This window comes from Solanum stenotomum, chromosome 10, assembly GCF_019186545.1.
Source record: "Solanum stenotomum isolate F172 chromosome 10, ASM1918654v1, whole genome shotgun sequence".
In the NCBI taxonomy this organism is placed as follows: domain Eukaryota; kingdom Viridiplantae; phylum Streptophyta; class Magnoliopsida; order Solanales; family Solanaceae; genus Solanum; species Solanum stenotomum.
Window position 1 is genome coordinate 497,179 of NC_064291.1, and position 27,659 is coordinate 524,837.

At 32.1% G+C, this 27,659-nt stretch overlaps 1 protein-coding gene and 1 pseudogene across 1 annotated transcript; both read right to left on the reverse strand.

Moving 5' to 3' along the window:
- Window positions 1–20,492: 20,492 nt before the first annotated feature.
- Window positions 20,493–23,722, reverse strand: LOC125878354 (NADH dehydrogenase [ubiquinone] 1 alpha subcomplex subunit 6-like). Its single transcript, XM_049559594.1, has 2 exons — window positions 23,422–23,722; window positions 20,493–20,962 (listed from the first exon to the last, which is right to left on the reverse strand). The coding sequence occupies exons 1-2, from the start codon at window positions 23,632–23,634 to the stop codon at window positions 20,777–20,779; spliced, it is 399 nt and encodes a 132-aa protein (XP_049415551.1). The 5' UTR covers window positions 23,635–23,722; the 3' UTR covers window positions 20,493–20,776.
- A 1,477-nt stretch (window positions 23,723–25,199) lies between these two features.
- LOC125843369 (5S ribosomal RNA) lies at window positions 25,200–25,317 on the reverse strand (annotated as a pseudogene).
- Window positions 25,318–27,659: the final 2,342 nt, after the last annotated feature.

A 27,659-nucleotide genomic window follows, 5' to 3' on the forward strand; every position in this document is an offset into this window, starting at 1 on the left:
GCAATGTTAGTTATAGAAAAAACATTATCAATTAATATGGTACATTTAACATACCATTTATGAGCAGTGACAATTTGCATCATTCCAAAAAACATATTTTGTTTCGGATCAATATTAAAAGTGTTGGCTGGAGTATTTTCTTTAGCAATAGATTCATCAACTTTATTTTTTCCTTTGCTATTAGCAGACTCTATTTGAGTAAGACGGTGATCACAAATAATATGATTTTGTTTAAGAAATTTAATTTCTTCCTTCAAATGTTCAATTTCTCCCTTTAAATCATCAAAAGAGGTATCACGAATAACCATGATTTGTTTAGAAGAGAGTCTATTATGAACTTCAGACAAAGAATAAGGAGCAGAATAATTAAACTCATCTTTAACCTTTTTATCATTAGGAATACTAGATGAAGAACTAGTTTTACCAGCAGTCAATTGAATGATCTTTTCACGAAGAGTATTATCAGTAACTTCCTTTAGAAGTTCAATCACATTGTCTGTAGTGATGGTGAACATATTCATGTCTTCGAATTGAGATTGCAACTTGTAGAATTCATCATGTTCACAGTGACAACTATCACCATGACATTTGCAAGCATCATTCGAATCTTGTTGCACCTTATTAGAAGATTCAGGTTGCTCATCCTCTGTGGCATAACTTGCTTCAGAATCATCATAATCTGATTCGGAACCAGAAGTATAAAGAAAACTATAAATCTTTTCTTGAATACCTTCATCAAGTTCTAGAGTCTTAAGTTTTTCAAGCTTACAATTTGGAGCTATATGCCCAAATTTTTCACATTTATAACACTTAATTTTATCAAGATCTCGTCTTGATCTATTCTTGGTAAATCTATGAGATTTACGATGAGCCCTACGCTTATCTCTTTCTTCTCTAGTCCTTCTTTTATATCTTCTCTTCTTATGATGAGATCTATGAGATTCCAATTTAGAAGTTTCTCGGTTGGTACCTTTGGAAGTATCTGGTAAACCGAACTGAGTACAAAAATCTCCCATTTGAGACTTTTCTCTAAGCTTATCTATCTTAAGCTGTCTTGAGAGTTTTAACTCATTGCATAAATTTATACCTTCTTGCGTACAAGCTCTAATAAGCTTTTCATAAGTAAAATTACTATAGGGAATAATTCCTTGCGGATATCTAAGAGTCTTTTTCACTCTTTTTGCAAATAAAGAAGTTAAACCATCAATAAATTTGGCTTTTCAAAATTCTAAGCCATTTTCGGGAAGTTCCATGACCCGACTTAAATAAGTGTCTTTATACCATCTAAACTCACCTAAATGTCTACATCTAAGACCATTTAGTAAGGATCTAATGGTTTCATATTGATTGGTAAATCTACCACTAAAATGTTCTAGGATGGTCAAGACTAAAGTATAAACAGCGTCTTCTCTATTTTTGACTAAAGCAAATCCTAGGTTATCAACTCCTTCAGCTGTAGCCTTAGCATTTATGATTGCTGCCTTTGCATCAAGGGCCATATAATTATCCCACCAGCCTCTTAGTTGACTAGTAAACCCTGCAATAATCATCTTGCAAATGGTCATGTCAGTGTTATTAACACTCTTGTAGATGGTAGCATACATAAGCATTCTATGAACTAAAATAGTTAACTGTCTATCAATCAAACCATCGAGGTTCCATTCATAAATCTCGCTCCCACTATAAGAGGTGTTAGTTTGATTCCAATATCTTTCCTCTATTAAGACATCTTGAGGAGTTGGTCTGGGATAGTAGTAAGTTTGCATACTAGGTTTTCTAGCATACGTATTACCACTATTCTTCTTTGGATAACCATGAAGTTTATTAACTTCCATTTTCACTTGTGTCTTAAAATCGAAAGTGGCTTCCATTTCATCTGCAAAATCTTCAGCGAGGCTTATAGGTTTTGCACTTGCGCCAAATTCTGAAAACTTTTTATCCAAAAGGCTTTCAAGATCATGAAGAGGTCTAAGCATAAAATCCTGAATCTCAGGAGGTCTTTGAATAGGAACATCAGGATGTTTTGATGTAGAAGCTTATTCGGAAACTTGTTCCACAGATTTCAGCTTATCATCAATTTGAACAATCAGATTAGTAAGACTATCTAATTTTTTGTCGAGAGAACAGATATGTTCACCAATAACTTTAACATGAAGACCCAAATAATTATTTTGAGAAATAAGATGATTTATTTCATTAATACTTACTGCGGCGACCTCATTATCAATAAATTTTTGAAATGCAGTAAAAGTAATACATGTATTATTAGGTAAAACAAATGGTACTTGAGGAGGATAAATAGAATTAATAATTTTACCTGATTCATCTTTGTAAGATCTTTCAAGAACGTTGATGAATAAAGGTAAATAAGTGGTTATAAACCATGGCAGAAAGAACATAATATGATTATGTAGAGCACAGGTTTCATAAAATTCTTGAGAAATATTATTTAAATCTTCTTCACTATAAGTGTCAAAAAACCATGTTTTAAATCGGTTCCATTTTTCATTTGAAAATTCATTATGAATATATTTTCTTGCCAGTGATCCTGGACTAAAATCAATTTGATGTTCACTCATCATTAAGTATCATTTAGATTAAAATCCATCTCGGATGCAAAAGGAATATCCTTATCATAAATGTCAGAAGATTAGTCATTAGTTTGAACAATGCTTAACTGAGGATCAATTTTTATTTTTTGTTTTTCTGCAGATATAACTGTCGATAAAGTACACAAAGAGGTAGCGTGATTTCTAGCTGGACCGTAAAAAGGTTCTATCAGAGAAATATGTTGAATAGCCAATCTTCTATCAGAAGCAAATGAATGTCTATTATAAGGAACACTTTTATCATCAAACTGCATTCAAATTTTTCCATCCGAATTTTGAATAGTATGAGAATATTCAGAATTAGTGACAGCATCGGTCATTTGCTCAGGGGGTATAACAGAATCTAAAATCCAAGTGGTAGGAAAATTAATTTCTTCCCATTTTATAGGTCTTCTAGTAGTGACCTTAGATCTGGAGAAATTAGTTTCTACCAAAATAGTTTGATCAGATGTATCATACAATTTACATCTAGGATTCAAAGTAGCAAGTAATTTATAATAGATTCTATATGACAAGCAAATTAATTTAGATCCAGGTGCATAGTTATAACCATGCGTTTTAACATTCAAGGTTAAAGCATCTAATATATTAGAATCAGTCAAAGATAACTGCAAATTGGGCTGAGCATTAAAATAAAGTGGACCATAGGCCACCATAGATTCTATCGAACCCATCAAGAATTGACGAAAATTTAAATTCCTCGCATCTCGTAGAGCAGCTAAGAAAGTCTTTGGTAACCCTTTAAGAGTTAAAGGTTTAAAAGCAATTTGAACCATGTCAATATGCAAGAATTTATACTGAGATTTATATAATTCAATATCACACTTATTTAATAAATGAGTAGTTTGTTCGGACGAGTTTAACGCCAAGGATTGTTCAGTTGTTTTAATCAACTGTTTATTAGAAATCTTATCAAACCAACCATAATCATAAATGGTTTTTATATTAACTTTCGGAATAGTCCATTTGTTTAACAAATCAAGGTTTTGAGGTATATCTACCTCTTCTAGTCAAAAATATAAAAATACTAATAATAATAATAATAATAATGACAAAAATAAAAATAATAATAAAATAATAATAATAATAAAGTAATAAAATAATAAAATAATAATAATAATAATAGTAATAATGATAATGATAATGAAAATGATAATGATAATGATAATGAATCTACTGCTAAAGAAAATACTCCAGCCAACACTTTTAATATTGATCCGAAACAAAATATGTTTTTAGGAATGATGCAAATTGTCATAGCTCATAAATGGTATGTTAAATGTACCATATTAATTGATAATGTTTTTTCTATAACTAACATTGCTATGATTGATAGTGGCGTTGATGTGAGTTGCATTCAAGAAGGTCTAGTACCTACTAAATATTTTGAGAAAACAACTCATATGGTAAAATCTGCATCTGGTCATGCTTTAGATATAAAGTATAAATTATCTAATACTCGTATTTGCCAGAATAAAGTTTGTATTCCACACTTCTTTTTCTTGGTAAAAAATCAGTTATACCCCCCTATTATTCTAGGAACTCCGTTTATAAATGCAATTTATCCTTTTACTAATATAAATGCTAAAGGATTTTCGGCTACTTATAAAGATCGAGATATTAGTTATACTTTCATCACTGAGCCCATTTCTCGAGATATTAATGCTTTGATTGAAATGAAACAAAAGCATGTTGATTATTTACAACTTGAGATATTTAGTATGAATATATTCGATACTTTGAAATCTACTAAAGTACATGAAAAGATTAAAATCATTTCTGAACAAATGGCCATTGATATTTGTGTTGATCATCCTAGTGCTTTTTGGAATCGGAAAAAGCATATTGTGACTCTTCCATATGAAGATGATTTCTCTAAGGAAAATATTCCTACCAAATCACGTCCTTGCCAGATGAATACCGAATTAGTCGAATTCTGCAAGAAAGAAATTGATAATTTATTGCAAAAGGGTTTGATAAAACCTTCCAAGTCACCCTGATTTTGTACTGCTTTTTATGTTAATAACGCTGCAGAGAAATTAAGAACGTGGGGTTCCCAGGTTAGTTATAAATTATAAACCTTTAAATAAATTTTTAAAATGGATTAGACATTACATTCCAAATAAAAGAGATTTATTAACAAGATTATATGATGCTAATATCTTTTCAAAATTTGATTCAAAATCTGGATATTGGCAAATCCAAATATTTAGAGACCATTCATATAGAACGGCATTTAATGTTCCGTTTGGACAGTACGAATGGAATGTAATGCCTTTTGGGTTAAAAAATGCTCCCTCAGAATTTCAAAAAATAATGAATGATATTTTTAATCCCTATTTGGATTTTATCATAGTTATATTGATGATATTTTGGTATACTCAAAGACTCTTGAAATGCATATTAAGCATTTAGACATTTTTAAGAAAATAGTTATTCAAAATGGTTTGGTCATATCTAAACCTAAAATGAGTCTTTTTCAAACAGAAGTTACATTTCTGGGTCATTTGATTTGTCAAGGAAAAATGACTCCTATTCAGCGATATATTGAATTCGCATCAAAATTCCCTGATATTATTACAGATAAAACGCAATTGCAGCGGTTTCTGGGAAGTTTAAACTACATTTCCCCATTCTACAAGAATTTGTCTCGAGATTTAGCTCCGTTATATGACAGGCTAAAAAAGGATCATAAGAAGTCTTGGACTAATAGTCTCACAGATCTTGTAAAGACTATTAAAGAAAGAGTTAAATCTTTACCTTGTTTAACCCTTGCTAATCCTGCTTGGCCAAAGATTGTAGAGACGGATGCGTCTAATATTGTATATTGAGGTATTTTGAAACAAATTAATCCGCATGATAAAAATGAATATCTTATTCGATTTCATTAAGAAAAATGGAGCGATGCTCAGAAAAATATGCAACGGTAGCTCATGAAATGTTAACTATCGTTAAATGCGTATTAAAATTTCAAGATGATTTATATAATCAAAAATTCTTGATAAAAATTGATGCTCAGTCAGTCAAGTATATGTTTGATAAAGATTTTAAACATGATGCGTCTAAATTAATATTTGCTGGGTGGTAGGCACAATTAGCCCCTTTTGATTTCGAAATTCATTATAAAAAGGGAAGTGATAATTCCCTCCCAGACTTCTTATCAAGAGAATATCTTTCTTCTGATGGGTTTTCTTGACTTCTTTCCAGATAAAGATTTGGTTACGATTTTGAAGGCAGTTCCTCTTAATAGAGATTTAAAGGAACTTATATTATGGAGAATTATAGACGGAATGGTGATAGACATCGTCAATGATTACATGATTGAACAAGAGCTTTATGAAAGATTTTATTGTAATGGAGTTTATAACCTCTTGAATGATTAAATCTCTTGAATGATTAAAACTAAATGCTATGTTTGCAGGATTGATCCTCCTTGGATAACCAAGGCTAGAGGAAAAGGCAGTTATACTCGGGGAAGGGGAAGATCATCCCCAAGTTCATCAAGATCATCATACGGATCTTCATCATCTAGTACTCCAATTATACAAAAAGGAGGAATGAGTTTATATAACTTAAACTCTAGAGCACAAGAAAAAGCTTTATCATCAATACATCTGGAAGATATTCCAGAAAGAGATCCATTATATGCTAAACTACAGGAGTTTCTAACTCAAAAGCAAGGTGATTCTTTTGCTTCAATCTCCAAAGAAGAAGTTGATGATATCAAACATATTAAAAGGTAGAGAAAATAGAAATGATACTTCTCTTAGAAAACTCTGACATACAGAGAAAAGAAGAACCTTTGAAGATATTCCAGAGGTATTTAGTTAATGGGCTTTATTTCCCGGGTGAGTCATACAAAACTCGAAAATATTGTGAGACTCTGCTGATAAGCACAAGTGTTGAATTTCAACATTTTTCAGGATATAATACAAGTGAGAATGTTTATAACTTCTCTAAAATGATTATAAAACACATCATTCATATTAAAGATTGGGGTATTTCCTCAATGACAGAAAGACAATTCAGTCTGAACAAAGTCATGGTAAGCTTTACCTATTGGGATTATATTCAGGCATTTAATAAAGTCCTCTGTTATAACAATGAGAGGCATAAACATACTTGGTTTACAAAAGTATGTGCCAAGATATTTGCTAACCCTATACCAAATTGGTTTTTAAACTGGTGGTCATACCACGGGCCAACCATCAAAATATTGCTCGAACCATTTCTCAGGTTATACAAAGAATGGGTCAAGATTTCCCCAGATCTCAACAAGTTATATCATCAAGAACATATTTGTTATTTTCAACAAATTGAACAGATATACTTTTTTATAGAATTCTCTATTCCGTGGATTCATAAATGGGTTCCGGAAGTAGATTTCACTGAGGAACAAATCCCTTGCCTATACAGAACTTATTATAATAATTTTTGGGACAAGTTGATGAAGAAAGATCCTCAAACAAAGTCTATATACGGACAAGAACTGCTGGATCTAATAACGAAAACCATACACGATTATAAATCGATTCCTAATAAAGGAATTATGACTGATGACTCAACCTCCGTAAAACATATGGCTAGAAAAATTTCTAATCATGATGAAGGAGAACAAACTGAAATGATTATGAGATATCTAGAAGAAGTAAAGAAAAAGATTCTTCTAAATGTAAGTCATTACGCAAAATCAAATTCATCAATGCGTAGTGAAACAAGTGAAGTTATGCACGAAGCTTAACAATATGAAGAAGACGCGTCAGTGGATGCACTGAAGAAAGCCGAAGGTTTTTTGGCAAAATTAAAGGACAAGATGTAAAAAGAAGTGTAAAGCTTATCCGCGTCGGTAGCAGGCCCGCGCTACTGTAGCAACACTGTTCACCAACAGTAGATACACTGTTACCAGGACCCAGATAGGGGCCCAGTATCCTGTACAAAGATGCTTTCTTTTTCTATAAATAAGTTGGTGTTTCTTTAAAGAAAGGCAGGTTTTAGAAACCCTCTCTTCCCTTTTGTACTCTTTCTCTCTTGTAAACTTTTCTTACTAAGTATTGTAAGCTTGCCGAATTTTGGCCGGAATAATAAAGTGTGCGGTTTGGAAACTACAAGGTACTTTCTTTTCTATTTCTTCCTGTCTTTTACTTTTATAAATTCTCCGATCTAAGCCGTGACTATGTCCGGCTAAAAATTTATATCTATGCCGGATAACTAACTTCTCTTTTATATAGACCATGAATGCATCTAAGCTTTATTTAAATATAGAAGAATTTTAATATGGCTTCTCGACTTGGTTCTGAGATTGAGGTACAGTCGGATCTAGTACTACTTTTATTGGCTTGGTCTTTGTGACTCCGTTTGATGAGCCGTGGTTTTTAGCCCGAAATTGAGTTTGATAAGTAGGGCACCTCATACCCGGTTAGAACTATCAGACACATGGGCTCAATAAAAGTATGTATTAGCTTCTTGGCAGGCCCTTTGCTTGGATAAAATAATTAAACCATGCAGTCTGAGAAACTATGTTAAAATTCTTGTGTATTTCGATTCTTATGTAGTTGGACTACCTCTAAGGATATTGACTTGCTTGATCTATGACTGGGCGGACCACCGCCAGGTCAGTGATCCTGTATCGTTGGTATCAACACACATAAGGAAACCCATGTGGGGAATATTTGTGCTTATTTCACCACAAGTATACCAATTGTGTACTTGCTTTTTCACACCAATACTACGTAATTAAGTTTTTTTTTATTTAAATAATTGAAGAATACATCACAAGGTTGTGTTTCATGTGGTGTCAAACAACCATTTTTAAGTATTTTTTATCGTAGTTTGTATTCACTGAGGTAGGTTTGTTTGTATATAACACTAACATTCAGTCATAAATTATAGCACCAATTTTTTGAACATGTTGTATTGTATATTTTCACGTAGAATGCAACACCGTATGCCAAACACGAGAAGGTAAGCATCTGTGCCAAACACGAGAATACTAATGATATGACAATTATATCACCAATAATACGAATAAACTAATCAACAATAAGCAAAGTTGGATAAAAGTGCATTTAACATTCTTAAAAAAATCCAGATTTTTTTGCAAGAAAACATCAACAAAAATAATTGAAAATAATACATGAATGTTAATTTTGATAAGCAAATCTGAGGCAAGTCTTTTTGTTATGCCCTGATGTATCACATTTACTACAAGTGACTTTACTCCTCTTTGAATTTTCCTTCGTTGAATCCCTTCTTACAATCGTTACTTGGTGGTCTGCCTAATTGGACACCCATATCGTTATAAATCTTCATTGGTGGAGATGGACCACTCACAACATATTTCAGTTCTAAATGAGAGATTGTCGTGTCCACACCCAATTGGAAAGAAATAGTAGTAATTAAGCCTTTGTATTTGGTGTTTGCATCATATATCACTCCTTCAATATCGTAATTAACATATCAACCTATTTTAGATCAAACCTTATTTGTAGTCAATCTAGTCAAACAGAATGGTGATTTCGATGTATTCAAATTAAACAATTTGGTTTAAATAATATTTTTTACTTACATGATAATGCTTACCTCAAATATGGGGTTTACGAATAACCCAAAACTAACAATTATTCAATATATGTGCCACAAAATACATCAATTACACTATCAAGTTATACTTCAATTTTCCAAATAATCTACCAAAATAGTATCAATATGTACATCGTATAATAAACTTTAAAACAACACTTAGAATGACACCAAGAACATCTAAATTACACCAAACCGGCAGATCAATAACAGGTTAATATACCATATCAAATACTTCAATACATATACCAAAAAAATTACACCAGCGAAATATACCAAAAATATTAAAGAATGTTGGTGTTCATTAAATATGCTTTCTAAACCAAATAATCTACCACAATAGAATCAATATGTACACCATCATTATGTTCAAAATAATCCACTCTGCATGACACCAAAAAAATTAGAATTACACCAAACTGACAGTGCATCATTTACACTAATTAAAAACGATCTCTTTCACCAAATAAATTACCAATACAGATAATCATTAGCTACGCTTTATATTCCAAATCTCGAAACCCTACAAAACAAACCAGAGATTAAATACCAAAAAAAAAAATATATAGGGAATTGGTGAATAACAACAACAACCTATTTTATACCATTAATTAAACGAGTCATTATAGACAAAATTCAATTTTATAAAAGTGATTTTTATCGTTGTTTTCTAGATTGTAACACAGAAAACCATATCCAACATAGTATAGTCCATAACGATCATGATTTTACAATTAGAAAATCACATAAAAAAAACACCAATTAAATATGGATTTATCAATAATACCTGATGCATCCCAATGTCCTTTATGTTGAATTAGGATTGAATAATTATTGGTATCCATAATTGAACAGTCGATCAGAAGGAGTATAAAGAGAGTTTTATTTTTGTTAAGAAACCTTTTATGGATAGGAGAGAATATATATAACCAATCTGAGTAAATTGTGAAAGGTAAAAGATTTGGAGAAAAAAAAGAACAACAGAAAATCGTGGAGCACTAATGATACGTTTTTTTTAATATTACATTTTTTAAAAATATATATTACAATCTAACTTTGAAAAAGAACTATTGCTAGTTAGGCGAAAAAAAGTATTGCTATATAGTGATAATTAAGGTACTTAATTTGTATACTTACCTAGCCTACCCCGAGAGCATAATATTGGTTTTCCTATTGAACTTGAGTCGGGTACTCGGCCTATTTCCATTCCACATACCGAAAGGCTCCTGCAGATCTCAAGAAGCTCAGTGTTCTGCTTCAGGATCTCTTGGGTAAGGGATTCATCAGACCTAGTGTATCACCTTGAGGTTGTGGCATGTATATTATACTAGTTTCTAAATTAGAAGCTAAAACGAATTAGTTTAAACAAAGAAAAAGGCCATGAAAGCATGCCCATTCTCATCCCACTTACGTGCCCAAAATCAAGCAAAACCCAGTAGAAAATTTGTCCAAAAGTAGGTCAAATAAGGCCCAAACCTGGAAGCCCTCTTGAATTTGTCTTATCAGATATTTCCAACTTACAAACGCTAATCTTATACTAACTCTAAGTAGCAATAGTCTCTCTCTTTCCCCTTCTAGCGTAAATACAATCTTTTCACAGCCATGAATGTTCTTTGACTAGATCAATATTCACAAAAATAGTATGAAACTTTCATCTTCATTTTGTAAATTTGTTTGAAATTTATGAACAATGGTTATGTTTATGTTTTTCTGTAAGATTTCAAGTTTGTAAAATTAGAAGTCTCTAGTGTTAAGAAATCTATATGCTAAAGGTTTGTTCTTATTAAATTTTTTGTTTAGAGTTAAATATTGTGTATGTGATTAGATGCAATGCCTAAGCTAGTTAATTAGTTGTGTTGAAGAAGAAGGAAGCTGACGATTGGAACATGTCAAAGGAACAGATCCAACGAAGCTGACTGACGTGTCTACAGCGAAGTGTTGAAGATGAAGGAAGCTGATGATTGGAACATGTCAAAGGAACAGGTCCAACGAAGTTGACTACGAGTTTACAACACTGTTGTAGAATTAGAGTCGCACTAGGATTAGACTACTTCTATCTATTAGGGTTATATTACGGCTAGGATTAGATTATGATTAGGATTATAGTACAACTAGGAAAACTCTTATAGACTCTTTTTGCCACTACCGAGTCACCAACCGGGGTAGAAACCGAAAAAAGGTTCTTTTAATACTTTGAGGAGTATTTCAAATTTCATAGCTACCAAAGGTGTAACAAATGATAAAGTAGCACCATGGTCCAACAATGCATAAACATCAATAGAGAAGACTTGCAACATACCAGTCACAACATCCGGGGAGCTCTCTTGATCACCTCGGGATTGAAGAGCATAAAATCAGTTCTTCTTAGGAGCATCAGAATTTGAGCCACTAGGAGGGACTTGCTTGCCCTCTCTCCCTTGAACCTTTAACATGGGACAATCTCTCATTACATGACCAATCTTCCCACAACTATAGCAACCATCCGTGCCAACTAGGCACTTACCACCATGCTTCTTACTACATTTTGTACAATTAGGCCTATCAACATAAGAACCACCACTATTACCTCCTTGCGGCTTAGGGTTATACACCCTATCTTTGTTGACCCTTGGAGTGCTAGAGGAGCCTTGGTTGGAGAACCTCTTCTTGAACCTTGGTCTACCTTGACTCTCAAATTTACCCTTGGAAGAATTCCCATCATCGGGCCTAGCCTTCTTCACTTCCCTAATCACTTGCTTGAGCTTTTGTTCCTCAATTTGTTCGACATGGACCATAAGACGTGAAATATTCATACTTGGGATGAGCATTGCCGAACGACATTCATTGACTACTAAGTCGGATACCCCCATAACAAATTTTTTCATCTTGGCCCTAAAGTCCGCCACCAAGGTTGGAGCATATTTAGACAATTGGGTGAATTTAAGGGCATATTCCTTCACACTCAAATCCTCTTGTCTAAGATTTATGAACTCTTGCATCTTTCATTCCCTCAACTCTAAGGGAAAGAACCTATCAAGGAAGACCGACTTGAACAATTCCCAATCTACCGGACCCCCCCCCCCCAATGGATCTTTCACCCTTCCATTGCTCATACCATACTTGAGCCACATCCTTCAATTGGTAGGTAGCTAGTTCCGCCTTCTCTTGCGGAGACACTCTCATAACATCACGCACCTTAAAGATCTCATCAATAAACCCTTGTGGGTCTTCATCCACTTTGGAGCCAAAGAACATAAGAGGATTCATCCTTGTGAAATCCCTTATCCTTGAAGCGGTTGTACTTACATTAGGGTTCACATGAGGCCTAGCATACCTATTGACTTGAGCCGTCACGGCTTGGGTCAATACTTGGAGAGACGACCTTATCTCCACATTTATCATAGCCCCCTCATCAATAGGAACTTGAGGATTTTAAGGCTTTTGAGGACCTTGAGGAGGAACTCCCTCATTCACAATCTCCTCTTCCATCCTTCTTACGGTCGCCCTTCTTGTATTCATATCCTATAGACACAAGAAAAAGGTTAGGAAAAGGACTTCATAGAGTTAAAACTCTAAGGCACGACTAAAGAGTAATGAAATAAGTGAGATTTCCTAAGCATCTTATAGCCTCTCATTCATAAATGTGGCGCGCTTCACAATCGTGAAAAAGACTCTACTAGACGTGGTTCATGAGACATCATCCTAGAGTCATTCTAAACCTTGTGCTCTGATTACCAACTTTGTCAAGACCCAGGGGTACCCCCTAGATGTAAAACGGCGTACTTGACCTTGTCTCAAAGGAATATAAGAGTCTAGACCTTGTCTCAAAGAAATCATCTAACACAATTGAATACAATCTTAGGGACATAGCTCTTTACAACCAAGTCTTGCAAATGGAAAGTACAAAAGGAACTAGGAATGAATAATGTCTTGTCCTCGAACTATAAGGACTCACCAAGCTTGGAAAATAGTCAACCCAAGCTCTTCTTGAAAAAAGAAGTATACCTCAACGACCGGAACCTACACTTATAAGAAAATGTAGAAAATATAGGTTAGCACAAATAATGTACTAAGTATTGAAGCCATGCATAGAAAATCCTTAATGCATAAGTTCACATTAGCCTTTACTAGACTCTTATGTAGACATCTTACCATAATAGCTCATATGTGTTCATAAGTGAGTAACAATCCTTTCACTTTAGAAACACTTAGCAAGTGAGTAAACCTTTCACTTTACATTACATTATAATCATGAGAACTACCTTTCAATCATATATTAATCATACCATAACATACATACATACTTCATAGCTAATTTAAGTGTAGAGGGTTAAGGATGAGGAAACTAGATCATCAACACCACAACAACACATTAGGTATAGCATCATTACAATCTAAGTAATTCACCTTTCATACTTGAGTTCAAAGAAGAACCAACCTTCATACCTTATTGCCCTTCATAGAACATCCATACTTCAATTACCAAACAATTCATAACCAATACATAATACAAGGTAATTTATGAAGTAATAACATAATCAATATCAATATAAGCAATTGACATATTCCCTTCATAGCCTTCAAGGCTTCATTCATAGACTCAAACCTAATTTCATAGAAATTATACATAACCTAGGGTAGAATCATCATACAAACATGAATTACATAACATCACATTCAATTCATAGCATTCAATCAATATCCAACACAAACTAGGGTTAGAATTAGGAAAAGAAAGAGAAACATGGGTCTCACGGGGAATTCTTCAAGAAACCACCAATACAACATAAATTCATCCATAATTGTTCATATAACATCAATCAAAGTCAGTTTATAACATCAATTTCACTTTAGAAAGAAGACCCACGTTTTTGGATTGAAACCTAGAAATTGGAGATTTTGAAATTTATCTTGAAGGGGCCTCTTGGGGAAAGGAATCCCAAGAGTGATAAGCAACCATACCTTATTGACAAATTAACCACAAAAATCCGAGTTGAAACCTTGGAGAGTTGGTCTTCTTCTTGAAGCTCCAATCTTCTTCAATGGAGTTCTTGAGGAGAGAGAGAGTAGAGAGAAGGAGGAACTTTAGGTTTTGATCTTTGGGGTTTTGTGTTTGAGTGATAAAAGTGAGGTAAACTGACTTAAAAATCATTATATACACGTCCCATAAAGTACCCTAAATACCCCTCACTTAGTTGGACTCTTTAATGAAGTAAAAATCGATTTCTGAATTTCTGCATTTTCGTCGCGAAACAAGTCTACGACGCAGAGCTGTTCCCTGAAGATATTTGGAATTAAGTTTTGAGACAGTAGAGTCTGCAACATGACCGCGTCGCGAACTAAATTTTTGCTTCTTAGGAGAGCTATTCCGCGACGCAGATCGACCTATTCCCTCCAAGTGCAATTTGCAAGCTGCCTTGGCAGCTTGCTTAGCCAAGGTTGGGGTCCTCCTCGGGGTCCCTTAGGGTGGCCCCGGGGCGTCGTATGCCAAATTTTTGACCCTAAAAACATATATTTACCTAATTTAAACCTTTTTACAAGATTATACCATCATCAAAAGATCCAACAATGCATCTACACTTGAAGTAGGCAGTTTTAAAACTTCCCATTACATTCCCACTCAAACACAAACACTAAACCAGATTAATTAAAAATTAATAAATAAAAAAGATTATATGACACAAATTGCAAATTTTAATATTTATATAAAGATAAATTAAAAATTAAATATTTGAATGATCTTTTTTAAAATTAAAAATAGTAATTATATTATATTTAAATAAAAAGGAGAATATAACTAGGCAGTTTTAAAATTTCCCATTAAAACACAAACTCTAAAATCCGATTAAGTAAAAATTAGTAAACTAAACCAATTATATCACGAATTGTATTTGTTTTAGCATAATAAAATACTAACAAAAATTCAACAATTTTAAAATTCAAAAAGTAATTTAAAATTCTTTGTATCTTAAATTAACCAAAAATAAATAAAAAATAGTAACCCACTAAAAAATTCTTTTAAAAATAAATATTACAAATTATATTTTGCAGAAAAAAAAAGACATGTGGTTACAGTTAATTAGAGAGTACGTTATACTATTCCTTTATCAAATTTTCCAGAAGAAAAAATATAAAGTAGATTAGATAATAAAAATAAATAACCCATTTTAAAACATTAGTTGATGAAGTAATAGTTATGTACAGTGTAAAAATTAATAATGAATGACTTTTTTATGTGATTTGAGTGAGGGATTTTGTTTAGTTTAATTTTAAATTAATAATTTTATACGGCTATGCCATCATATGATGTAATGTATAATTACATTTTATTTCTCCGTTATTTTAGTCTATTATGAAGTTCCATTATCTTCTTTAGAAAATTCATATCTATTTTAATATAGTTCAAATTAAAATTTAAAATATTTAATAAATACATTGAGAAAATCGATCTTATATAGTGTTTGTACTAACTAAGATTAGTTTTACCTTTAAATCATTTTTCTATTATAAATAGCAAAGAATATTTCGAATAAAACATATGTTAAATGAATGTACATGTCAATTGATCTTATCATAGTAATATTTCATGTGAAAAGTTAGAATTAGTTAATTGTTGACATAGAAAAAATTTCAAACAACATAAGAAGAATGAAGAACAAACACATAAAAATATTTGAAGTATTTGATGTTTAATCAAGATAAAATAATTATAAATTAATAGGAAAAATTACTAGAATATTCAATTTAAGACTTTAATTTACATAATGTTAATTTACTCTTTTTATTTACAACATTATTATTTTAATTACAAACCTGACAACTTAATAAATATACATATCTTTATACGATTTTTTTACTTATTTTTTAGCTTAGTGGGCTGATTTTATGTGTTTCATAATTTATTATTTTTACTTTTTTTATTTTCAATCACAACTATAATTGGTTACATTATTTTTGCCTTTTTTTTCCTCTTTCTTACTTAATACAATTACACTTCTAATTTTTTCTTTCTTTCTCTTCAATTACGTTTTTTTTTACTTTTAGAATAATATAATGATAAAAAAAATATATGATATAGAATGGTATAAACTTCTTGTTTTTCTTGATATTATTTTAGTGCAAAATTGGTATATATATGGTGGTAAAATTATGAAATAGAATAGTATTAACATATTGTTTTTCTTGGTATAAGTTAGTTATATATATATATATATATATATATATATATATATATATTTATTGGAAATTAGGATATGGAATGGCATAAACATGTTTTTTTGAATATAAATTTTTTAATATTGTATACATTATGGTGACAATTTGGTGTACATTACAATTTTTGACATACCGTATTTACTTTGAAATTCTCAATGACAATTATAGTTGAATATGATTTTTTTACTTAAAGATCCTATGTTTTAGGATTCACGTTTCTTTCTCTCATTTTTTTGGTTGATTTTTTCAATTTTAGTGCTGATTTTGGGGGAGAATTTATTGCCTAATTAATAGGATTTCTACCATTTAACACATTCCGTATTTGATACAATTACTCTTGAATTTGTTCTTCTCTCTCCATTTTCGTTTCAATTCTTTTATAAAAAAAAAACCAATTTAAGTTCCATTATATAAGTACCAATATATGCAAAGTAATTAAAAAAAAAACATTTGCATACCCTAATAATAACCATTTGCATACCACAATAATTATTTATGCATACTAATTTGTATATCAATAATAGAATTCTTTTAGGTAATATTGTAAAAAAGAAAAATATGAAATCTTGTTATGGTGTCAATTGATGTACAATATGATTTCAATATATATATTTTTATTTGTAAATACAATTTTACTAGTATATAATTTGATTCTTTAAAACGGTATACATTGTAGTATAGAACTTGAAATTACACTAAAACTATATGACACTATTTACGAATAACATTAAAAATTTATAATATAAAAAATGTACCGTATAATAATACTAATATTTGTACTATATAATATACCAACAATTATTGAATTCTACCCCATAAAATATACCAATTTAGTTGATATTTCGTGCCATTTTTTTTCAAATGACATTTAATACCACAAGGAAAGCCAACATAAATAATAGAACTAATTACATCATATGATTAAATATGATTCTAAAAAAAATGTTTAATAAACAACCAATAAAATTCAAATCCGCTAATAACATTCAATTAGATTATGAAAAAAAAAGTGTTATAAAAAAAAATTAACTCAACAGTGCTAATCTTCATATGGATATTTGGTACAAGTTTTGGTATTTGATTTTATTTTTTAAAAAAAATAATATTTGCATCACATATCACTCCTTCAATTGATCTTGAAATCCACATACCTTCCTGCAATACATTTCAAAAAAAATTAAAGAACCTACTAAACAACCGTTATAACAATCAAATTTAAAATACACAATCATATTTTTTTACATCATCAAAAAAAAGTTATATACGAAATGGTGTATAATATGGTTAAAAATTGGTGTCCACTTCATTATTCTTATAATGAAATTCGAACACCAACTTATAACCAACTATATATATAACATTGATTTATGAAGATTGATAAAGCTGAACATGATTATATGTTACAATCCAATGGTGCATAACACCATGATTATATGATTAAGGTGTACATTATGGTGACAATTTGGTGTACATTTCAATCTAATATATAATGTATGATATACACCAAACATTTACACCACAAACTAACCAAAAGTAATTAATTTATTTATACAATAAATTTAATTAAACAATCAACTAAATGCATAATACCATCATATAATATCTATTTTTTAAAATTTACACATTAATTATAGTGTACTTGAATGGTGTACATTATGGTGTATAATTTAATATGATAAATAATACATATTTTAAACCAATATTACACCATGATCTTACCAAGAATTTTATCAAAATTATTTTGGATAACCAAATTAATTAAAAAGTGAGTACATTACTATTTAACATTAATTTCCATATTAATATTGTCATTAAATAGTGGTAAATTTATAGAATTCGAGTTATATTAGGTATTAATCTTGGTTTTGATTATATTTGCAATCCTACAATTCATAATAACATAATCTACAAATCATACGAAATGTTCGTTTTAACAATTATACAAATAACATTAGTGCCATGAATGATTCATCAAAATCAATTTACAAATAATAAAATTTTCATGATTAACCACAACAAAAAAGCCTTAAAAGGAGATTTTTCAGCCACTGAAACATTTTTTTTTTTTTGAAAAATCAAACTATATAATCTTACAAAAAAATAAATCAGAAGTAATTTAAAAAAAACAATACATACCAGTGATATCTCATATTTGTCGTGTTGAATTAAAACGGACACATTCTTGCTTTCAACCATTGAAACGACCTTAAACAGGAGATAAAGACTTTGGTTTTGGTTACAATACGTTGTTTTCTATGAGAGAGAAATATTAAGTAATGAATATTTGTGGAAGGTAACTGAATTGGAGTAAATTAAGGAATTAATATCTTATTTAATATTGAATGATGCGTTGCTTCTTCTTTTTTTACCCTTTTTTTAATTTATTTTTATTTTGTAAAGATTCTATTGCTATGTTGGTGTAAAGTCAAACTATTGTTAGATAGAGGTTATTTAGGTGTTTAAATTGTATATTTAAGTTTTTTACCCGTTAATCATTTTCTTTTTTAACACGCATAGTAAGAAATCATAAAAAGAAGATAAGTCTATTAATTCACCCCTTAAAAAAATTCTTGGGAAGTTTACAAATAAATGTGAACACTTTCAAATAGAATTATTTGTAAAGGTGGTATACAAAAAAATTAATTAATTCTTTCTTGATTTAGTAAATGGGCAACTAATATGGAACAACTATTTTTAGTAAGATGATCAACTAATATGGAACGGAGGAAGTATTATTTAAATATATCACTTAGTGAATAATAATTTTTATTAATTATAAAATTATTATATTTTAAATGTCCGTGTAACATGCGGGTACGTATAGATTGAATGAGTAAAATGCCCCAACTTCCTAATTGAGTTATTTGGGGATGACTAAGTAATTGGACTCTAAATGAAAGTCTTAAGCATTGATTTGGACTCGTGAATTAATGGGTAATCGAATTTTATAATTAATTTGACTTTGATTTAGGATTGACTGAAATTATCGAAATAGGCTTGATTGGTATAATTGGCATATTTAATCAATATTTTGCATAGATTGAGTCCATAGAAAATTATATTGGATGTAATAATTAGAGGTTAGGAAACTTGTAGATTTCGAGGTATGTGAGACATTTAACATTCAAAGCTATTATTGTATTTGCTTTCATGCATTGATTTTTTGTGACTTTCATTGTGGGGTATAACAAGGGGCAGGCCAGTGATCTTACTAAGTCCTTGTAGCTTACCAAAAGGGTCTGCCTTTACAGATTTTTTATGTTATGTTCCCTGCTCTACTTCTTGAAGAGAGTCTTTCACCTTTGAATAAGAATTTGTGGGAAATCATGTTGTGAAAAAGAATTTGTGGGAAATCATGTTGGAAGCACCAATCTTGAATAGGTCCTGCAATGCTCAATACCAATCCTGAATAGGTCCTGCAATGCTCAATACAGATTTAGTTGAAGCTCCACTGTGAACTCCAGACACTGGGTGGAAAACTTAAAAAAAAAAAATGTGGGTTCCCTTTGGGGGAAACCTCAACCAGCCGTTTTAATTAGAACTCTCATAACACTACAAAGAAGTTCAATCATCAAACTTTTACATATATTTCAATCATGTATTCATTGATCTACGTCCTTCTCACCAACAAGTTTCAATTTGAAATTATTCAGATACTTTTGGAGCGCTCTCTTCTTAATTCCGTCAACTCCCGAACCATCAGCCCAGGTCATGCAACTGAAAAGTCTTCTTAACTTGAGAAATTATTAGTGAAACTTGTCTACCCTGTGCAGCACGGCAAGTTCTACCTTACAGAATTTATGACAATACTGAAACAACTATTACTACTTTTTTCAACAGCACTGGTGCTTGCTCACACCACAACTATTGCATCTACTTGACAGCAACACAAATAACATATAATTTTATCCTCCAAGGCCTGGGAAGACAGAAAGAGATTGTTTAGTTTTTTGTTTCTGTTAAAAGATTTGAAACATCTCGCATGATTTCACCCACTTTAGGGACTGCTAGGTTTTACACCTTTGGTGTAGCAATGACACAAGTCACAACTATTAAGTGATGGGTAATTATAAAGGCTGACCCCTTAAACAGAGCATGCAACATAACATAGAGAGTAAATGCAACAGAATCCTACATTAGAAATCTCAAATTTGTCAATTGGTGACACTAGTAAATACTTTCAGAGCATTACTGTATAGTAACAGAACACCTTTACCAATCAAAAAAAGAAATTGTCAATTGGTGGTTCATGACTAGGAGCATCCTCTCCAATTAAACAAAGAAAAAACAGACAAATGTGCATCCAATTGTAAGATGCAAGTACATGTTCATCTTTATTGTGAATTTTACCCACCAGAAATGCCCATATGGCATAGTTCATACAGAAAGGTGGTCTAGGAGTAGTTGCTGCTATAGAATTTTTTCAGGAAATTGGATGCATCCCGATCTTTGCCTGAGACGTCCTGCACAAGACCTTGGTTACCTACAACATATTGCCCAACAATGTGGTGCCTCTGCTTTGACTGGTTCACAATGTTCATCAACTCTTCCATGCCCTTGAACAGCAGCATGTCAATTACCTGTATAAAGATGAGTATCATGAGGAAAAGGTATGGAACTGCCTCACTAATAGTAATATGAATAAAACGCTATAAGAATACAAGTGGATTCACATGAAAGTACGATAACTAGCACTGAGTGCCTTGGTGAGAAAATCTCGAGGGTCCGACTTCCAGAAAAATATTAACGTATGAGTTAAGAGGTGTAAACTGTTCCTGGAACATCTTTGGTTTTGCTTTCCTTATTTTACTTTTTCAGGGTTGAGGAGTCAGATATTGTTGTATGGGAGACCAAGGTGCAGAAGTCATATTAGTGTTCAGATTGTGCAATCGAGAGCCTCTTCAATATGATGCCACTTAGGAATCAAGGACATTGTAATGGTTGATAGCACATACAATTATGTTAGACTGAGCTCCTCATCTATCAACAACGGCCAAGTTTATAAGCCCACTGATATTGTATATGTTGATATACGAGCTCGTTCTTTGATAAAGTGTGGATAGAGTTGATATCTTGCATGTCCACATGTTAAGCCATCAGAATTATTTGTTGAAATAAGTGTTTTGGAAAAAAAAATCCTCGTGGTAAAGAGATATGTGTTTAGATAGTTCTAGTTCTTCTGAAGGTCCATGAATTTTGAGAGTGCAGAATTATTTTTTTTGGTTTGAGAAGGTAACAGTTGTGTATATTTGACTAAAACAGCTACACAAGTAATACTGAAAACCATATTATATCATATCACAAAGAAGAAAACTGATCCAAAATCTAACAACAACCTAGGATATCTATGATAGAATCAGTGTCCCCCAGGTAAACCTATTTGCACCAGAAACAAAAAAGTCTAATCCAATTCAGTTTGATCGTTTGTATTGTATTGCTATTGTCTTCAAAAAACACCTGACATTTCTCTCTTGCCTTATACTCTCCACCAGATATGGACAATCCAAGCTCCTGGTCCGGTCTCATCCCAGCTATATAATGCATCTGTAATCTTATTTGGCATAACCCATACAATGCCTCTAAGATTAACAAATACCCTCCAAAACTGGGCTGTAATCTTGCATTCTAGAAATAGTTGGCTGACTGTCTCAGGCTCTTCGCTTCACCACATAGGTAACACCTAGAACACAGAGAAATATTTTTCCTTTCCGAGTTTTTCTTGAGTCAAATAACCTTCCCTTGCCAATAGCCAAGTGAAGCATGTAACTTTGGTTAACTTTTTCTAAAGCCTTTTGTTATTTGGCTCTGGGGTTTTTGCACATGTACAGATTTTACCCTATACACATATAGTTACCCTAAAAAAAAATGTTTTCTTACAAGTAAGAACAACCATAGACACATATCAATGTAAGGCGGCAAATTTTACTGTTTCCAGACCTTAAACCAGTCCCTTATCCACAGTTTTTCAGTTCTAACATCAGTCGTCCAAGCCCATATATGACCTTGGTCCTTCATAAGTAACTGTAAATAACTAAATCTCATGATTTTAAATAATAATATTATTTTCACAAGTTTAAGTAACTCTACAATCAGTATCTCCAAGAACTAACTAATTTAGATGTCATCAGCCATCTAAACAAAAATATTCCACCAAAATCTGAGGTAGCAGTAATAAGAGTAAGAAAAACTCAAATATGATTTTGATCCAAATGAATAATCACCAAATTTCTGATGTGTCAGCACAACTACTAAATTGCACTTGATTCATCTGTCTATCAGTTAAAACAAAAGATCAAGATTTAGATCCTATATTTGAATCCAATTCAAGAGTAACTTTAAACTAAAGTTAATTCAGATTAGCACAATTCTTAATTCTCAACTTCAAATAATGAGCATTAGCATCTCCTTTTGGCAATTCCTATTCAATAAAACGCACAACTGCAAAGAGAAACGAAGTTTGTCTCAGCAAGCACACACCAAAACCACTGTATATCTAATCTCTCTTCAAGAAAGATGTTCAGAGGAATGTCCATTTCAATTGTATCATAACGGTGGAATTTTGAAAGTCCAGCATAAAATCCATCATCCAGCCTCTATTCCTAAATCCTCTTCCCTCCCCATTTGTCCCCCCTCTCCATGAATCAACAAAAATCGACAACATCAACATATCCGGTGAAATCCTACAAGTGGGATTTGGCTAGAGTAGAGTGTACCATACCACTACCTCATGGAGGTAGAGAGGCTGTTTCTGAAAGGGCATAGCTTTCTCACGAATTGCAAGTGTTAACAAAATGCCACAGTAAATCAGAAGTAAACTGAAAAACTTTTGTACTTGGATTCAATTTTTTCCTTGTCTTTCTCTTTCCAGAACAGAAATATTATCGGACAATCTAATCACAGTATTTTCCAATCAGATTATAAAAGGAAAGCCCCAATTCACAACAAACAAGATTTTTCTAATTGAATCGAATATCGCCTAATTCCACAGCATATTAGGTTTCAAATCCGTAAAGGAACAGGTTATATTTCAGATTGATACCTTAGGGTTAGTAACATTGGCATTCTTGCGAACTTCGGCGGCGGCGGCAGAACGGAGTTGGGATGGTGAAACGACATCGTGCAAGTTGTAGACTTCCATTACATGAGGGATGGATCTACAGCACATACGGAAGAATTCAAAGGTCCGAGTGCGAGCTTCTTCCAAACTGGCGGAGTTTGGTGGTACCTTAAGACTCTTCAGTATTTGGGACATTCTTGATTTCTTTCTGCCTTCACTGAACAAGTAAAAAATGGCAAAACTATATTGAGGTAAAGGCCTGAGAAGCAAAGGGTATTATAGTTTGTTATAATTTCGGAAACCTCCCTTTTATGTTTAGCCTTGTAACATTTACTTCTCTTTTAGTTTTAGATATTTTATTAACATCCCTTATTTTGAAATTTTTATAACCAAACTTATTTTAATGAAAAAAAATTTCCAATATTTCATAGTTGCCCTTTCTGGGCATTATATTGAAAACTAAATTGTGGGCGAAATTCTACTCATCAAAAATAAACTTTATACTTGAAATATTCACTTACATGATGTAATAAGTTGCACAACTTGATAATTGCTACTCCTTAAACATATCAAATTTTAAATGTAATCTTTTTAGTTATATGGGATATGTTTTAAAAACAGAAAATTATTCAGAATTATATTATTTATAAATATAATACAATTTAGTATCAAAAAAAATAAAGGGGAAAATGACAAATATACCTCCGAACTATCGTAAATGGTATGCAAATACCCTTCGTCATACTTTTGGGACATTGGTGCCCCTGCCGCCCAAAAACTAGATCATATATACCCTTTATACTAACGGACATACACGTGTCATAATCTTATCCATCGATTAAATATCGGATCGACGGATAAGATTGCGCCACATGTCCCTATTTAGTCTTCCGTTAGAGTGAAGGGGATATATGCTTTAGTTTTTAGACGGCAGGGGCATCAATGTCCCAATAGTATGACGGAGGGTATCTGCATACCATTTACGATAGTTCAGGGGTATATTTGTCCTTTTTCCCAAAAATAAAATACTAGAAATGCATGTAGAAAAAAATTAGTATATGTATATATATATTATTATTATTTTATTTTTTTAATTATTATTATTATTATTATTATTTATTATTTATAATTATTATTTTTTATTTTTTTCATTATTATTATTATTATTATTTATTTATTATTTTATTAACTTAAAAGTATGAACTCCTAACTTAAATGTTAAATTACTATAATATCCCTAACTTATGTAGTGACTTTTTCGATAAATTGTGACTTTTTTCACAGGGTTATGATTTTTCGATGAGTTGTGACTTTTTCAAAGGATTGTAACTTCTCGGAAAGGTCTTTTTTGATAAGTTGTGACTTTTCCGATACGTTGTAACTTTTTTCAAAGAGTTGTCATTTTCGATGAGTTGTGACTTTTCAAAGAGTGGTGACTAATTCAATACGTTGTGACTTTTCCAAAGGGTTGTGACTTCTCGAAAGGTTCATGACTTTTCGGATAAGACACAAAAAACACTTGTTCATACTACCCTTTGTTGACTACAAAGAGAGGGGTTTCCTCTCATTTTTCAATCACAATTTTTTTAATCTTCTACTCTTCTTCTTCTTGAATTTTAAAAAGAATTGTATAATTTATTTTTATTGAGCGAGGCTAGGTCATGCGTGTTGCATGTTATTACCTTATAGACTATTTGGTCGAGAGTAGTACTAGGATGGGATTACCTTGAAATTCAATCGTGTAATTTCGACGAAAAAGAGGGATTCAACACATGGACTTTCCGGGGGGGATCCATCATAGTACTACTCTCGCCCAAGCACGCTTAACTTCGGAGTTCTAATGGGATTTGGTGCGTTAGTGCTGGTATAATCACATCCATCATTCATAACACTCTAAATTATATTAAACACCTCTTTCCTCCCAACACCCTAGTCTGCCCCCCCCCCCCACCAACTTAGCCTCCACGCACCGACGCATGACGCTTGTAACGACCCAAGAGCACCCCCTAGTCGTTACCAGCGTATTCGACCTCGAAGAGGTCTTATACAAGCCCTTAGCATTCGTCATAACATGTATCATAGGATAAAATCACGGAAAATTTAAAACTTCTACTTTGGAAGTTCAACTTCACTTCATATATGAAATACAGAATCTAACTTCGTCACAATGTACCATCTAGACATAGAAGTATCGAAAATGGGACTTAGCCCTTACATCAATAAGAAGTCTTGAAATAGGAAAGTACAGCAATGTCTTTCAACATAAGCAAAGAACTAAACATAGAATCTAGATCATAGGGTCTTGTCCTCAAACTTGAGGACTCACCAACTTGGGAAAGCAACTCCAAGTGTCTTGAGAAGTAAGCTTGAATTCTCAACTACCCGAACCTAAATGTTTGGGGAAAAAGGATATCAACGATACAGGATCACTGACCTGGCGGTGGTCCGCCCAGTCATAGATCAAGCAAGTCAATATCCTTAGAGGTAGTCCAACTACATAAGAATCGAAATACACAAGAATTTTAACATAGTTTCTCAGACTGCATGGTTTAATTATTTTATCCAAGCAAAGGGCCTGTCAAGAAGCTAATACATACTTTTATTGAGTCTATGTGTCTGATAGTTCTAACTGGGTATCAGGAGCCCTACTTATCAAACTCAATTTCGAGCTAAAAACCACGGCTCATCAGACGGAGTCACAAAGACAAAGCCAATAAAAGTAGTACTAGATCCGACTGTACCTCAATCTCAGAACCAAGTCGAGAAGTCATACTAAAATTATTCTATATTTAAATAAAGGTTAGATCCGTTCATGGTCTGTATAAAAGAGAAGTTAGTTATCCGACATAAATATAAATTTTTAGCCGAAAATAGTCACGGCTTAGATCGAAGAATTTATAAAAGTAAAAGACGGGAAGAAAGAGAAAAGAAAGTACCTTGTTGTTACCAAACCGCACACTTTATTATTCCGGCCAAAATCCGGCAAGCTTACAATACTTAGTAAGAAAAGTTTACAAGAGAGAGAGAGTGCAAAAGGAAAGAGAGGGTTCATAAAACCTGCTCTCAATTAAAGAAAAACAAACTTATTTATAGAAAAAAAGAAAGCATCTTTGTACAGGATACTGGGGCCCTAACTGGGTCCTGGTAATAGTGTATCTACTGTAGGTGAACAGTGTATACTTTTGAGTTAAAACTCCTGTAGTTTAGCATATAATGGATCACTTTCTGGAATATCTTCCAGATTATGGATGATGAAGCTTTTTCTTGTGCTCTAGAGTTTAAGTTATATAAACTCATTCCTCATTTTTGTATAATTGGAGTACTAGATGATGAAGATCCGTATGATGATCTTGATGAACTTGGGATGATCTTCCCTTTCCGCGAGTATAACTGCATTTTCCTCTAGCCTTGGTTATCCAAGGAGGATCCATCCTGCAAACATAGCATTTAGTTTTAATCATTCAAGACGTTATATTTTTAATCATTCAAGAGGTTATAAACTTCATTACAATAAAATCTTTCATAAAGCTCTTGTTCAATCATGTAATCATTGACGATATCTATCACCATTTCATTTATAATTCTCCATAATATAAGTTCCTTTAAATCTCTATTAAGAGGAACTGCCTTCAAATCGTAATCAAATCTTAATCATGAAAGAAGTCAAGAAAACCCATCAGAAGAAAGATATTCTCTTGATAAGAAGTCTGGGAGGGAATTATCACTTCCTTTTTTATAATGAATTTCGAAATCAAAAGGGACTAATTGTGCCTGCCACCTAGCAAATATTAATTTAGACGCATCATGTTTAAAAATATCAAACATATACTTGACTGACTAAGCATCAGTTTTTATCAAGAATTTTTTATTATATAAATCATCTTGAAATTTTAATACGCACTTAACGATAGTTAACATTTCATGAGCTACAGTCGCATATTTTTTTTCAGCATCGCTCCATTTTCCTGAATGAAATCGAATAAGATATTCATCTTTATCATGCAAATTAATTTGTTTCAAAATACCTCCATACCCAATATTCGACGCATCCATCTCTACAATCTTTGGCCAAGCAGGATTAACAAAGGTTAAACAAGGTAAAGATTTAACTCTTTCTTTAATAGTCTTTACAAGATCTGTGAGACTATTAGTCCAAGGCTTCTTATGATCCTTTTTTAGCCTGTCATATAACGAAGCTAAATCTCGAGACAAATTCTTGT

What these genes read in the sequence shown, in the direction of transcription:
- LOC125878354 (XM_049559594.1), bottom strand. Translation starts at nt 23,634, where the DNA reads ATGTCCCAAATACTGAAGAGTCTTAAGGTACCACCAAACTCCGCCAGT. An exon ending in CCAATGTTACTAACCCTAAG is followed by an intron (nt 20,963 to 23,421) that starts GTATCAATCTGA and finishes ATCTTTATACAG; the next exon opens with GTAATTGACATGCTGCTGTT.